General features: G+C 39.0%; 1 protein-coding gene across 3 annotated transcripts in view; it reads left to right on the top strand.

Annotated features, from left to right (window-relative positions):
• The window catches only part of FANCB (FA complementation group B), a 28,981-nt gene extending 16,982 nt beyond the window's left edge, over positions 1–11,999 (top strand). For all 3 annotated transcript variants that reach the window (XM_074967200.1, XM_074967184.1, XM_074967192.1), the window contains 5 exons: positions 706–834; positions 1,488–1,654; positions 4,562–5,013; positions 7,500–7,737; positions 11,412–11,999. In XM_074967200.1, the coding sequence (XP_074823301.1) occupies positions 706–834; positions 1,488–1,654; positions 4,562–5,013; positions 7,500–7,737; positions 11,412–11,832 (1,407 nt within the window). In that variant the 3' untranslated portion in view covers positions 11,833–11,999. The remainder of the gene's footprint in view (positions 1–705; positions 835–1,487; positions 1,655–4,561; positions 5,014–7,499; positions 7,738–11,411) is intronic.
• Positions 12,000–12,560: the final 561 nt, after the last annotated feature.

Here is a 12,560-nt window from a genome sequence, read left to right as displayed (position 1 = left end):
CCTGGCCGGGAGATAAGTGCATTCAGGGTGTCATCAAACTCTAATGGGATGATGGGCAGAGCTGAGATTATGCCAGTAGGCTGAATGGCTGCCATCAACTGGTTTTTGTTTTTGTTTTTGTTTTGTTTGTTTTTTTGGACCTATAGACGATTAAAGAGGTGGTTGAAGCAGCTAAGTCTACTAACTAGATGCAAGGGGCTTGATGGGTCCTTTGCTTCCCCTCCTCCCCCCCCCCCTTCTGGTTTTCATCAAAATAATAGATGTATGCCAATTTCTGCCTAGAACATTCCAGGCAATTTTGAGATTGATCAGATGGGGCATTCAGAAGTTAAGCATAAGGTCTTTGTTTGGCCAATAATCCCAACCAACATAGGCAAAAAAGAACTTTCTATTTAGATAGGAAAAGTAAAGCAGGAAGAGATGACTAAATATTTGTGTGGATCTTTGATTTCTTTGAGGATCCAGAAGACTATCTTAAAGCCAAGATTTTTTTTTAAGTGTCTAAAGTTAGGCACCCAAGTTTGTTTTGTCAGCAAAGTGGCCTGATTTTCAAAATATGAATTTCAGTGCCTAACTTCAGGCACCCTGAAGTTAAAATTTTGACTTAAATGTCTAGAGTGGAGTATAAAGCTGAAAGGCCCTAAGGCACTTCCATTCATACTTTGCTGACTTAAGTCTAATCACCATCCTTTTTATACCCCACAGGCTGGTTGCAGTTCTGTTCGGGAACTTCAACAGCATTTACGGCTCAAGGAGAAGGTTCTTTTTGAATCTTGCTGCGCATTAATAGATCTTGTCCAAGAGCGAGAGCATATCCTACCAACTGCAGAAGAGGTAAAAATAGATTGTGAGGTCATGGTTTCTATATTTTTTGTCAAAATGAAATATGATCTATTTTAACTGGAGATGGGTATATAGTAGGAAACTGACTTTTCAGTTGTGGGTTGAAAAGGCGACATACTTAGGGAAACTGACTCTTAGTATATTTCCCTAGATGTGTGGCATATTCAATTAACCTACATTGGAGCATCTCTATTTTAGGGCATCTCAAGACTCACCTTTGTCAATGTCTAGCTAATTAATAGTTTTAGGTACCAAAAGCTATTAAGAAATTAAGATGCAATAGTGCAAGACAACTTTGGATCACATACCCAACTGGCTTGAACAGGGTTATGTGGCAGTACAGCGTTGTTGTAATATATAATCAGTTTCACAATGGAAGGATGAATTTTGAGTTTCTTAATGCATATGAGGAGTTCATTGCAAAGCACAGTTAGATAAACACATCTTACATTTATTGTAGAGGATAGAATTAGTTTCTATAGATTTCTATTCATACATCAAGTATAACACATTCCAGGTAAATTTCTGTTTTGTCCTTATGACCAGCTGAATACTTTTTGGTAATCAGTAAAGTAAAAACACTTCAGTAAAAGAATTATACTATATGCACTTCAGTTATTTAAACAGATATATTTTTCTGTAAGGAAGGTCTTGTTTCACTCTGGGATGATGAAGATGATTTTCTGTATCCTCTTGATAAAAAAATGACATTGACATCTGAGGTCCCAGAACACCTCATAGAGAAATTATGGCAACGTGTGGTGGATGACAGTTTGGTAATTGGAGTAAAAATAACCGAATCACCTAACTTGTAAGTAAATACATTCTAATAACTTAGTCTATAAGTTGGATCCTGCAGTTACAAAGTTGAAGGTGACTACAAAGTTAAAAATTTGACTTGTAACTTTTGGCTCTGTGCTTTAGAAATCTATATTTTATGTTATAAACCAGGGGTGGCCAAACTTACTTACCCTCTGGGCCGCATATGACAAAATTTCAGAAAATCAAGATCCAGGTCACGCCTGCTGGGGCTCAGGGCTTCAGCCTGGTGGCGTGGGAGGGTCTCAGAACTTCAGCCATGCAGGAGGCGCCTGCCGGGGCTCAGGGTTCAGCCCTGCGGGGAGGGTGATCTCAGGGGTTCAGCTGTGCGGGAGACGTTTGCCCAGGCTCAGGAATTCAGCCCCGATCCTGCTGAAGCCCCGAGCCCTGGCAGGCATGCCCCGTGGGGCTGAAGCCCTGAGACCCCCTCCCCACTGGGCAGAAGCCAAAGGTGATACATTGGGGGGGGAGACATGTACCCGTCCCCCGATTTTTGCCTGAGTTTGCTGGCCCCGCTCAGTCACATGGTGCCACCAGACCCACTCCGTGCACTGCAGTTGCTGGAGCTGTCAAGCTGGGAGCTATAGACATAAGGAGAGGCAGTGGCAAATAGCTGGGAGAGCCACTGCTTTTGCTGCTGCCTCTCCCTGCAGAGCTAACATCTTGAAGCTGCAGGGAGGGGCCACTGAGGGTAAGCGGGGAGACGTGTCTGGGGGGTGTGACTCAAGCTGTTGGGAGGAGCAGGGGACAAACCTTTAAATTGTGCGCCGCACCCCCCTCCCCCCCCCCCCCCCCAAGCAGGCACCAGTTGTCTCTGGCAGAACCTCTAGTCCCACCACCCTGCTGCAAGGCAGAAGCCCTGAGTTCCCCGCTGTCTGGTAGATGGAGAATGGGGAGCGGGGGAGGGGACGTGGGGGGCTCCACAAGACGCACTTTAACTGTAAAAGAGCCATGGTTTAGCAACCCCTGTTATAAACTTAAAGAAATTTTAAACTACATAGGAAGCAAGAAAACTGAACGTAATACACTACCTATGTGCAGTGTGGCTACATCAATGCTAAAAGTTCCTTAACTTTTGCATTTCTGGATTTGTTTTTCACTGTATCCTTTCTGCTGCCTTAGCATAGTTCCTTCAATAAATCTAAAAATGTTTGTTTCTGTTTCCACTCTTGGCAAGAGTCCATGTCATTTTAAGAGAAAAGTACCATAGAAAACATCACAGACTTTCTGTTGACCATAACATTTGTAACATCTGGCCATGTGATGTGCATCCAGCTACTCTAGTCTTAGTCTTCTGAATTGAATTTTGTTACAGTTTGGTGTTTGATGTGAAGCCAAATAAAAATTTGGCAATCCCACATGATTTAAATCAAGTGTAAATAAATTTGTAGCACTTCCTGTATGTATAAAAAAATTAAATAAAACTAACTTTCTTTAAAATGACTTGTTTATTCTGTTATATATCTTGATTTTCATAGTTAGTTGAACATTTTCCATCCCTAGAGAGTGTTCACTAATTCACTTATGTCCTAGAAAAATATAATTAGCAAGTATTTAATTTGAAAAGTGCGTTTAAACTTGACACAGGAACATATTGCTTGTTAGAGGCAGAGCTCTCACCTTTTGACCTATGTATATTCCTATAAGCAATGTAGTAGAGGTTGGGAAAGTTAGTCTTTTGGAGGGTGCCACTGAAAATTTGTCCAATGACTGTGATTGAACTGACCTGCTAAGCCTTTTAGACATTGTGCCTGAGCTATACATGTGGTCTCTCTCAACTGCCAGATTGCTATAGCTTTATAAAAAAAACTTGACTTCATCTTCATCTCTAAGAGCCATTGAGGGAAGAGGTTGTCTTCGCTTTTAAGTTTTAATATTTAGCTCTGAAGGTAGTAATTTTGTATTTAACATAGTAATTGTTTTTAATGGGACCATGGAATATTTAACTAGCAATGCCTGTGCCTAAAAACATTTCCCTTTCCTTTTGAGCGAAATTGCAATGTTGTATTGTAGCATAAGATGTTACTTCACTGCAAAGAAAACTGTGAAACATGAGTCTTTTAAACCTGACTCATAGCTTGAAGCTTAGTTGACTGACAAAATGAAATTAACAAAAACATTGTTTCAAGTCCTTTTAGGGCCTTGTGAGAGAACAGTACATAGTAATATTAAAGTGAATAGAGCATTTCACAAATTTCACACAGCACTGTATCGTATCTGTTAAGTTAAATAGTGTAATAATTTAGAATCTTACTTTGAAATTCAAATGCTATTTGAACAAAACTCCATAGAGGTTTCTAAAATTAAGTCTGAAGTAGCAGAAGGGCCCTGTCCTTCACTTGAAGAATTAACATCACATTTCAAACAGATTTTTAAAGATGGCAGGAATGTTGCTGTTCTGTATTTTAGGTATCCTTGTACTGCATTATAAGTAAATATACCTCTTTAAAACAAAATTTAAAAATAAACTTTAATCGTTTATCTACACAAACTTGTGACTGGGATTTTTAGTGACATCTAAGGGAATTAAGCACATAGATCCTATTAACTTCCAATGGGAATTGGACACCTAGCTGCCGTAGGCTTCTCTGAAAATCCCAGCCCGTGTTTTCGAAACCTAACACCATGCATACTGACTTGGGTAAAGTATATATTAAAATATACTTTCAAAGTGCTTACCTGACACCTTTGCACTATCATATGAATTAGTCTGAAAGTATGTTAAAGTTTTTTTGATCAATTCATCTGTTCTTTGGTAATGGGGCTGACAGCGTAAAATCTTGAATCTCTAAGACGTTAAAGCACTAAATGTCAGTACACCTCTTTGCAAATCTTTGATTATATTTGTCTGACTGTAAAATGTGAACTTGAAGTACAGTAATCTTTATGGGTTTTACAGGTCACTGCATGATGTCAGCTTATCCCTGGTAATGGATCATGACTTCACTTCAGTTTCTCCAGTTATTGAGTGTCAGAGTAAAATAGTTAAACTGAATAAGACTTTCTCAGCAATGTCTATCTCCTCGTGCCAAATGGAACCACAACCAAAAAGGATAAAATTAGAGTTCCATAGCAAGAATGATCTGAAAAGAGAGTACCTTGGAAGACCTTCTAAAATTCTGTCAAATGGGGCAAAGACATTTGTTGCTGTTACCCGCCTTTCACCACTGCTGGCATTCCGTGATATATGTTGTATGATACTACTGCATGCTAAGATGAGAAAATATCAAAATGGCAACCTGCCAGAAAGCAAAAAGCTGACTTTACTATGTGGGAAAATTTCATTATGTTTGGAAGATATTTCAAGTGGAAAATATTCAGTAAACTTGCTAAGAAATAATAGTCATACAGGTAAATATATAATGCATTGATTTGTTCACATTAGTCAGAAGAGCTGGTTAATTTAATTTCCTCATCTTTGTTTTAAGCCATAATCTCATTTTTTCATATTGTAATTATTTTTATCAAAATATGTATAATTTCATTACAAAGTAATGGTCTGTCATGAATTAGAAACTGACTGAGACAGAAAACAGTAGGAAAAATATGTTCTCAATGTGGAAAAATTTTAAGTAAGTTGCTCCCAGGTTCTGTACTTAGGTTTAGTGCTTAAATATATTCATTGATCTTAAAAAGGGGGAGAGCAGCGCACAATTTGGAGGTAACATAAAATTTAGATTCTTTATTTAGAAAAGACAGAGGAACTTCAGAGGGACCTAATAAAACTTAAGTCAATTGGCATTGTGATGGCGGATGATGAATGGAAGGTAATGCATCCTGGAAAGAATAATTTGAACTTCATATAACTAGAGCTGGTTGAGGGATTTCTGGTTTGAGAAATTTTGACACTTTGAAATTTGCTTGCGTTCCATATTGGAACACAACCAATTTTTTCAAAACTTCTTGTGACCTGAAAATTCTGAAAAAATGTCATTTCAGAAATGCTGACACATGGTATTTCCAAAATAAAATATGCTCTCCCGTCCAACTGCTGTCCTGTGAAATGGAGATTGTTGTCATTTTCACTCAGCAGCTGCCTGGGCTCCCAGACCGGCTCATGGTGTACAGTGCTGGGGCAGCCCTGCCATGGAAAGTGCCCCAAAGCTGCAAACCCTGGGAGCTCGTTCCAGGCTCCCAGCTCCATGGCAGAGAATGTTGGAAGTCCTGAGAGCCCTGGCTTCAGCCAAGATTCTCCAGTCTGCCAGCTTCCCTTCCATGGTGCCAGGAGCAAAGCCCCAATTAATCCCTCCACAGCAGGGAGCCTGGATACCCTGAGAGTCCCCAGGGCTTTTAGGCTACCAGCGGGAATCCTGGGAACCCTGACAGTGGGGCTGCTCTGGAGCCACGGACCCTGGAATCCTGGGATTCATGACCTGCATGGCACAGCTCCCCAGCAGCTGACCAGGTGAGCAGACAGGGAATCAGGCAACTGTCTGTGATTTGGCCAAATGCTCATCAAAAGTTTGTTGAACCTGACTCACTTTCACAAGAAATTTCAGGTTTGGCAAACCAGTGTATACAGTTTTGTCTGCAATTTTCTTACCAGCTCTGCATAAACTTTGCTGGGATCAAAATAACTATAATCCTCTTTTCTGTTTAATGCACATTGGTGATCAAAAAGCAAACAATGTGTAGGATATCCATTACATATAATGGTGTTATCCCATTATAAATCAATGGCCTTCTCCCTGAATACTGAATTCAGTTCTGGTCATCTTCTTGCAAAAAAAGATGTAGCAGAAATAGAAGATGCCCACAGACAAGTAACATCTCTAGAGGCATGGAAAGACTTCTACATGTGTAGAAATTGAAAAGGCAGAGATTTTTTTCATTTAGAGAAATTAAATAAGGGGAAGGGATAGGATAGAGGTATACAAAGAGAGAATGATATAGAGAAGGTAAATTGGGAGTTCCAGTTTATTCTTGTTTAATAGAGAAACAAGGGGCACCAAATTTAAAACTCATTCTTCAAGAGAAACTGACAAACAAGCTTATTTGGCAAATCTTAGAGCTTGATAGAGGAGGAAAGGGGGAGAAAAATGTCTTTAAAGATACAGTCTCTACTGCTTATCTCCTCTAAGTATGAGATATTAAACTTTCATATAAACAATTATATAACAATATTTTTCCTGGGATAACTAGCTAAACATTTTGAGATTACCTCATACCGATGACAAAATGCAGCCATACATAAACCCTTTTCATTTAAAAAAAAAAAAAAATTCTCATTTGGTCTGATTTTAGAATCAGACCTCCCTCTCTAGTGATACAGTTATCTCCCTCTCTCAATCAGCTGCAGGGAATCTGAAATTCTCTGTCATCTCTGCGGGCAAAGCCAGGGAAGAGGAGACTATTTTGGAGATACTGTATCAATGGCCAAGGTCCACCAATCATACTAATATCACAGTAGGCTATTGATAATTCTCTTGGCAAACCGATGTTTTTCCCTACAACTCTCTAATATCCAGGAGGCCCTTTGTCAGCTGACCTGGGTGCTTGCTAAGAACCCAGTAAGAAGGTGGTGGGAAGGGAATTCCCTGGGAAGGGCTGGATGCTTTGGTAGACTTGTGAGGTGAAACAGAATCCAAGGGTGACAGTTGTGATGTAAGATCAAGCAAGAGGGACATACCAATGCTAGGTAAGCAAGGTAGATATCATCTGTGACTATGGAAACATTGAAACTTCCCAGTTTCAGCTTCCTTGAAATAGCAGTAAAAAGGAGGTATTGAAATTAAGGATGAAATCTGAAAGAAAAACACATTTTGATCAGTATTTGTTAACTAGTAAAATATTTAAATACTTAGATTTAATACCCTTTCATATTTTTTCTCTTACAGGCACCATGGAAGATATATTTGCTATTCTTGCAGTCTCTCTCAAATTCTCCTTTCAGATAGTCTCATCTGACTGCACACTGACTCCAGTGAACATGTGGCTACTGTCACAAATGGAGTGTATGCCAATCAAAGAATGCCCTGAAAATATGTTTTGTCATAAATTGGGAAGTCTGCATGGCACTGTCTTTAACTGGAATCTAAAAACTCCATTTGAAGGAACTTTAACATTGTTTTGCAGGTAATGGTAATTGGAAAGCTTAGGGAATACCAAGTTCTATGTGATGGGTTCCCCCTGGGGTGCCACCTGGAGCCCCACTGAGCCCCCTGATCCACCAGCCAGGGCTCCCTCTCACACTGTACTGCTGTGACAAACTTCAAAGCCCTCCAGCCTGCACTTTCCCCAGCATTCATACAGGTAGCTGCAGTTATATGCGGGCTCTCTAACCACCAGATTCCCAGCCTGGGACCCCAAAGTAGTACTGTCCTGCCCTGGTCAAGTCTGGCCAGTATATGGGTTTAATACCCGGTCCACCTCTCCCTCAGTGTGACGAGAACAATGCACACTTGTGGTAACCAAGCGAGAGATTTTTTCCCCAAGCGCTCCAGTCGGAGCTCACTGATTTAGATGAAAACAAAACAAGTTACTAAACTACAAAAAATAGATTTTAAGTGATTTATAAGGGATAGTAAACAGATCAAAGCAGATTACCTAGCAAAGAAACAAAAAATGCAAACTAAGCTTAATATACTAGATAGATAGGATAGGAATTAGCAGATTCTCACCCTAAAAGATGATGCAAGCAGGCTGCAGATTCTTAAGGGGCAAGCTGCACTTGCTTCACAGCTTGGAATCCCCTGGTATTTCATTCACAGGCTAGAAATTGCTTTAGCCTGGGTCCAGCACTTCCCCCAGTTCAGTCTTTGTTCCTCGGATGTTTCCAGGAGTAGTCTTTTGTGGGGACTGAAGAAAACCAGATGATTTCACTCCCTGCCTTATATAGCTTTTGCATATGGTGGGAACCCTCTGTTCCAAAGTTTGGTTCCCAACCCAGTCTGTGGAAAAATACTGACATCCCAAGACTGGTCACATGTCCTTGTAGTGTCATAGCAGCCATCACTCATATGCTGAGTAATGTTCTCAAGACAGCTCACCAGGTGGGAGATAAGCTTCTCCTAAGGCCTTTTGTTTTCCCTAATGGCTCACTGCTCTGAATACGCCCTTCCCAACCAGCTATCTAGACTGAAAGCATCTTGTCTAATGGACGTTACCCTGGTGTAGTTACATTTGAAATACAGATACCTAGTATTTATAACTTCAGATACAAAAATGATACATGAATACAGACAATGATACATATGATTTTAAGAAATCATATTCAGCAAATCATAACTTTTCCAGTGTCACCTCACATGGCTTATTTTGCATAAAATACATCAGAATTATGCTATGATCAGATAATATTACTATGACGAATATGGGGGGCAGTGTCACATCCTCCATAACTTGAATTTGAGGCAGAATATTATTTTTTCATTATAATTATTTTGCCATAGTGTAATAAGTATAGCAGTGACAGCCATTTAGGACTGTTTTTAAATTACCATCCTATGCCTATTAGTAGATCTGATTGGATTGCCTTTTGCAATCATTTGTGCTCTGCACAGACACTTGGGCATAAAATCAAAGTATATACAGGACTAATGCTATTTAATATGTCAAAATACACAGTTCCATGAATTTGCAATAATGTATGTTCAGCAACTTTAAGGGTTGTCTTTGCTTACTACCCTTGGAAAATAATGCATGTCTCGGAGTCAGATTTCTGGCTATATTCCCTTGGCACTAAGAATTGGAATCTCACTACTAACCACAGATCTTCAGTAAATGAATGAAGCTTAGCAGTTTGCAGGCTTTCCTGTAGGGCTTCTTATATGCAAACTTCACGAGGCAGTTTGGAGAGTGCAAATATCTGCAACTCTCATGAGTTCCCTACTTTTTTCAGTTTATGGCCATTCAGTTTGAATTGCAAGATTATGTCAATTTAGGAAAATCCTGAATTTCTCTAAAAGGTAATATAACTTTTATTTAAATAAAACTAAATTTGCCCTTTAACACTGTGATTAAAAATAAGAAATCTACAAATGGTGATCTGATCATTAACCATTTTTTCACTTAACATCTCATAGTGAATTTTAATTCAATATTCTGTATGCAGTGCTGATTAATTCCTGTCCTCAAAATCTAATAAATGATAGTATAAATCTTTGTCTGAATAGTCACGATTGCACCTTCATTATTTTTTTCAGTATGGATCAGCTGAACTAGCATGTATCCACGTTTAGATCTTACCTGTTTCAGAAATGGGTAGGCCACAGAACTTCTTCCATCAGGCCAAGTACTATGTTAATAATAGCAATATTATTTGGCTTGGTAGCCTACACAGTATGCTAAATACTTCTCAAACATGAAATATGGTACGTTCCCTACCCTGAACAATTCAGTCTAAAAGACAGAGTAAAGAGAAGGTATTACTGGTGTGCCTTTATAATTATAGTAGGCTCAGTTTTTACTCAAAGTAGGGATTAGCCTCGTTGTTTCATATGAAGAATACAGTGTATCATCACCAAATTTAAAGGACATTATTTGAGTAAAGATTGAATCATCTGAGGAACTCTGAATAAATCTGCTAGTGAAAACTGATTCAATATCAGTCTTTTTAAGAAACTGTGTGTCTTACCATTGTTTTTATCCCTTTTGCTAATAAACCACTGGCTAGTTATCTTTCAAACTTCCCGTGTAATTAATTCATTGAAAACTAGTGCCAAATATACATTTGAGGAATTCAGGTTATATCGCTAATCAAAGTTATTAACTTCAGTGTATCTAAGTTTTGCCCTTATACTTATAATTAACTCTCATTCTAATAGTTGTCATTTCATATAATTTATGAGACTGAAGCCACAGGCTATCTTTGGTGAAGATGGACACTATTTCACTAAAGCCTTATCGTGAAAATAAAGCTTTCTCCATCTTCCCTTGTCTTCAAATGGACTGAAATCAGAATGCCTTGAAGAAAAATGGCAGGCCCTATAGTCTGCGGTTTAAAAAAATGTACAGGAAACTGAAGATAGCCTAGGCTGTAAACTCCAGTTCAGTTACGGATAGCATCCAATATACTGGCTGCTTTCAAGTCTCTGGTTAAGCTCTTTGGCTTCAAAGACTCCTCTCTTCTGAGGATCTGGGGCTGGCCCAGCACAGCAGATGTAGCGTTTGACAGGCCATTCCGTCTTCCCTGAGTCTCCCATGGCCCATAATACTACATCCGCATGCCATAGTGGAAGTTGTGGGAAAAGCATCCCTGCCCACTGCTATACCCTCCTGCTCTTGTATTGAAAAGCCCCATGAAATCATAAACTAAAAACACTTTTCTAAAGGAATTAAGGCTGGTTAAGTGCAACATAGCCATTCCCTCTGTAAACCCTTAAAAACAAGAAAATGCCAAGTTATGGGACAACTCTTTACTATAATGTGCACACAAAACACATTGTAACTTCCTTCTGGCTCAGCATGTAAGGAAACACACTAACTCAACACATTAATCTCCTTCACCCCCTTAATTACAGTCCAGTACTTGTCCCAGAAACAGATGCCAGACAGCACTCTTAACTGTGAGTATATATCTCAGTGCTGATGATGTGCAAGTCTACTTAGTATTAATTCTTTGGCTATACAGTAGTTGGCATAAAGAGAAGATTTTGCTTGCCATTCTACCTGCAGGAAATAGAACTTAAAAGATTTATACAATAAGATGTATAGGTAATTTCCCCAGTCAGTTTAAAGTAGCTTCATTGTACAGTTCCATTAACGAATTCTGAAAGAATTGTATCCTTTGTGTTTGTTTTATTTTACAGAAATCAAACTGTCTTGTTCCAGTGCCTTCATAGCCTCATTGGAGTTCTCCCACCAACCTGCAAAGTAAAACCCCTGAGGTTAGAAGGCAAGGACATCCTTACTGACCAGTTTGCACGAGCTTTGGAAAAGGAAATGGTCACCCTTCGGAGTTCTTTCTCCTCTGCAGTAAGTGAAGTTGAAAACAACTTGACCTTGAGCTGTGAGGCAGGCAAGGAAATGAGCAGGGTTACAGTGTCGTCTTTGTCTGACAAAAAGGAAGCAGTGCGACAGTTCAGAGAGAAGCTTCAAAACGAACAGAAGCAAAGTTCATTGGGTATGAACCGAACAGTAAGCGGTGCCCTTTACAGACAAATTACTTCGAAAATTGCTGAGGCTCAGCTGTGTTCTGATATGATTGCGTGGAGACTGAACGTTTCATAATGATTCCTCTCTAAATTTATTTTGAATACAATTTTATTTAAATGACTCTCTAAAGCACTATTTATATTTTGTTTTTACTTTCTCTATGTAACTCCTTTTTAGAAGATGGAGAATAAAACTTTTTTCTACCAGTGTTGTCACTACTGTTTGATACATATATTTTCGTTTTTTGAAAGTACTTAGAATTAACATAACTTTTCACTTTGTAAATCATAAATTGCTGTAAATAAATACCTATATTTTGGCTGATGAAGCATAGCCGGTTTGACACTAAGTGAACATTAAAGATGGACCTCTAGGACAGCTAGACAGCAAGTACTTTTACAGTTTTAAATAAAGCCGGTAAGAAGATGCCTGTTGTAGACATTGACAGTACTTAAATTTGTATTGATTTAAAACTGAATCTTAAGGTTGGCATTTACAAGAATCTAAAGGAGTTAAGTACCCAATTTCCACTGAATTTCAATAGGGCTTGGGCATCTAATTCCCTTAAACTTGTAAAATAAATTGTATACATTTCCTCTTCGGAGAAGTGAATCAAAAGTGGTATCCGTAATTTCAGGTGACCACACTCTACTAAAATAAGCCATCTCAATTTGAGTCTCCTTAAAAGGATGCAATCTGGTGAGGAATTGGTATCATAGAATCATAGACTATCAGGAAGTTTATGGGACCTCAGGAAGGGACCTCAGGAGGTCATCTAGTCCAACCCCCTGCTTAAGCAGGAC

Source organism: Natator depressus, chromosome 1 (genome assembly GCF_965152275.1).
Source record: "Natator depressus isolate rNatDep1 chromosome 1, rNatDep2.hap1, whole genome shotgun sequence".
In the NCBI taxonomy this organism is placed as follows: Eukaryota; Metazoa; Chordata; order Testudines; family Cheloniidae; genus Natator; species Natator depressus.
The sequence above is the reverse complement of the archived record's forward strand: the minus strand, read 5'-3'. Positions and strand labels throughout refer to the sequence as shown.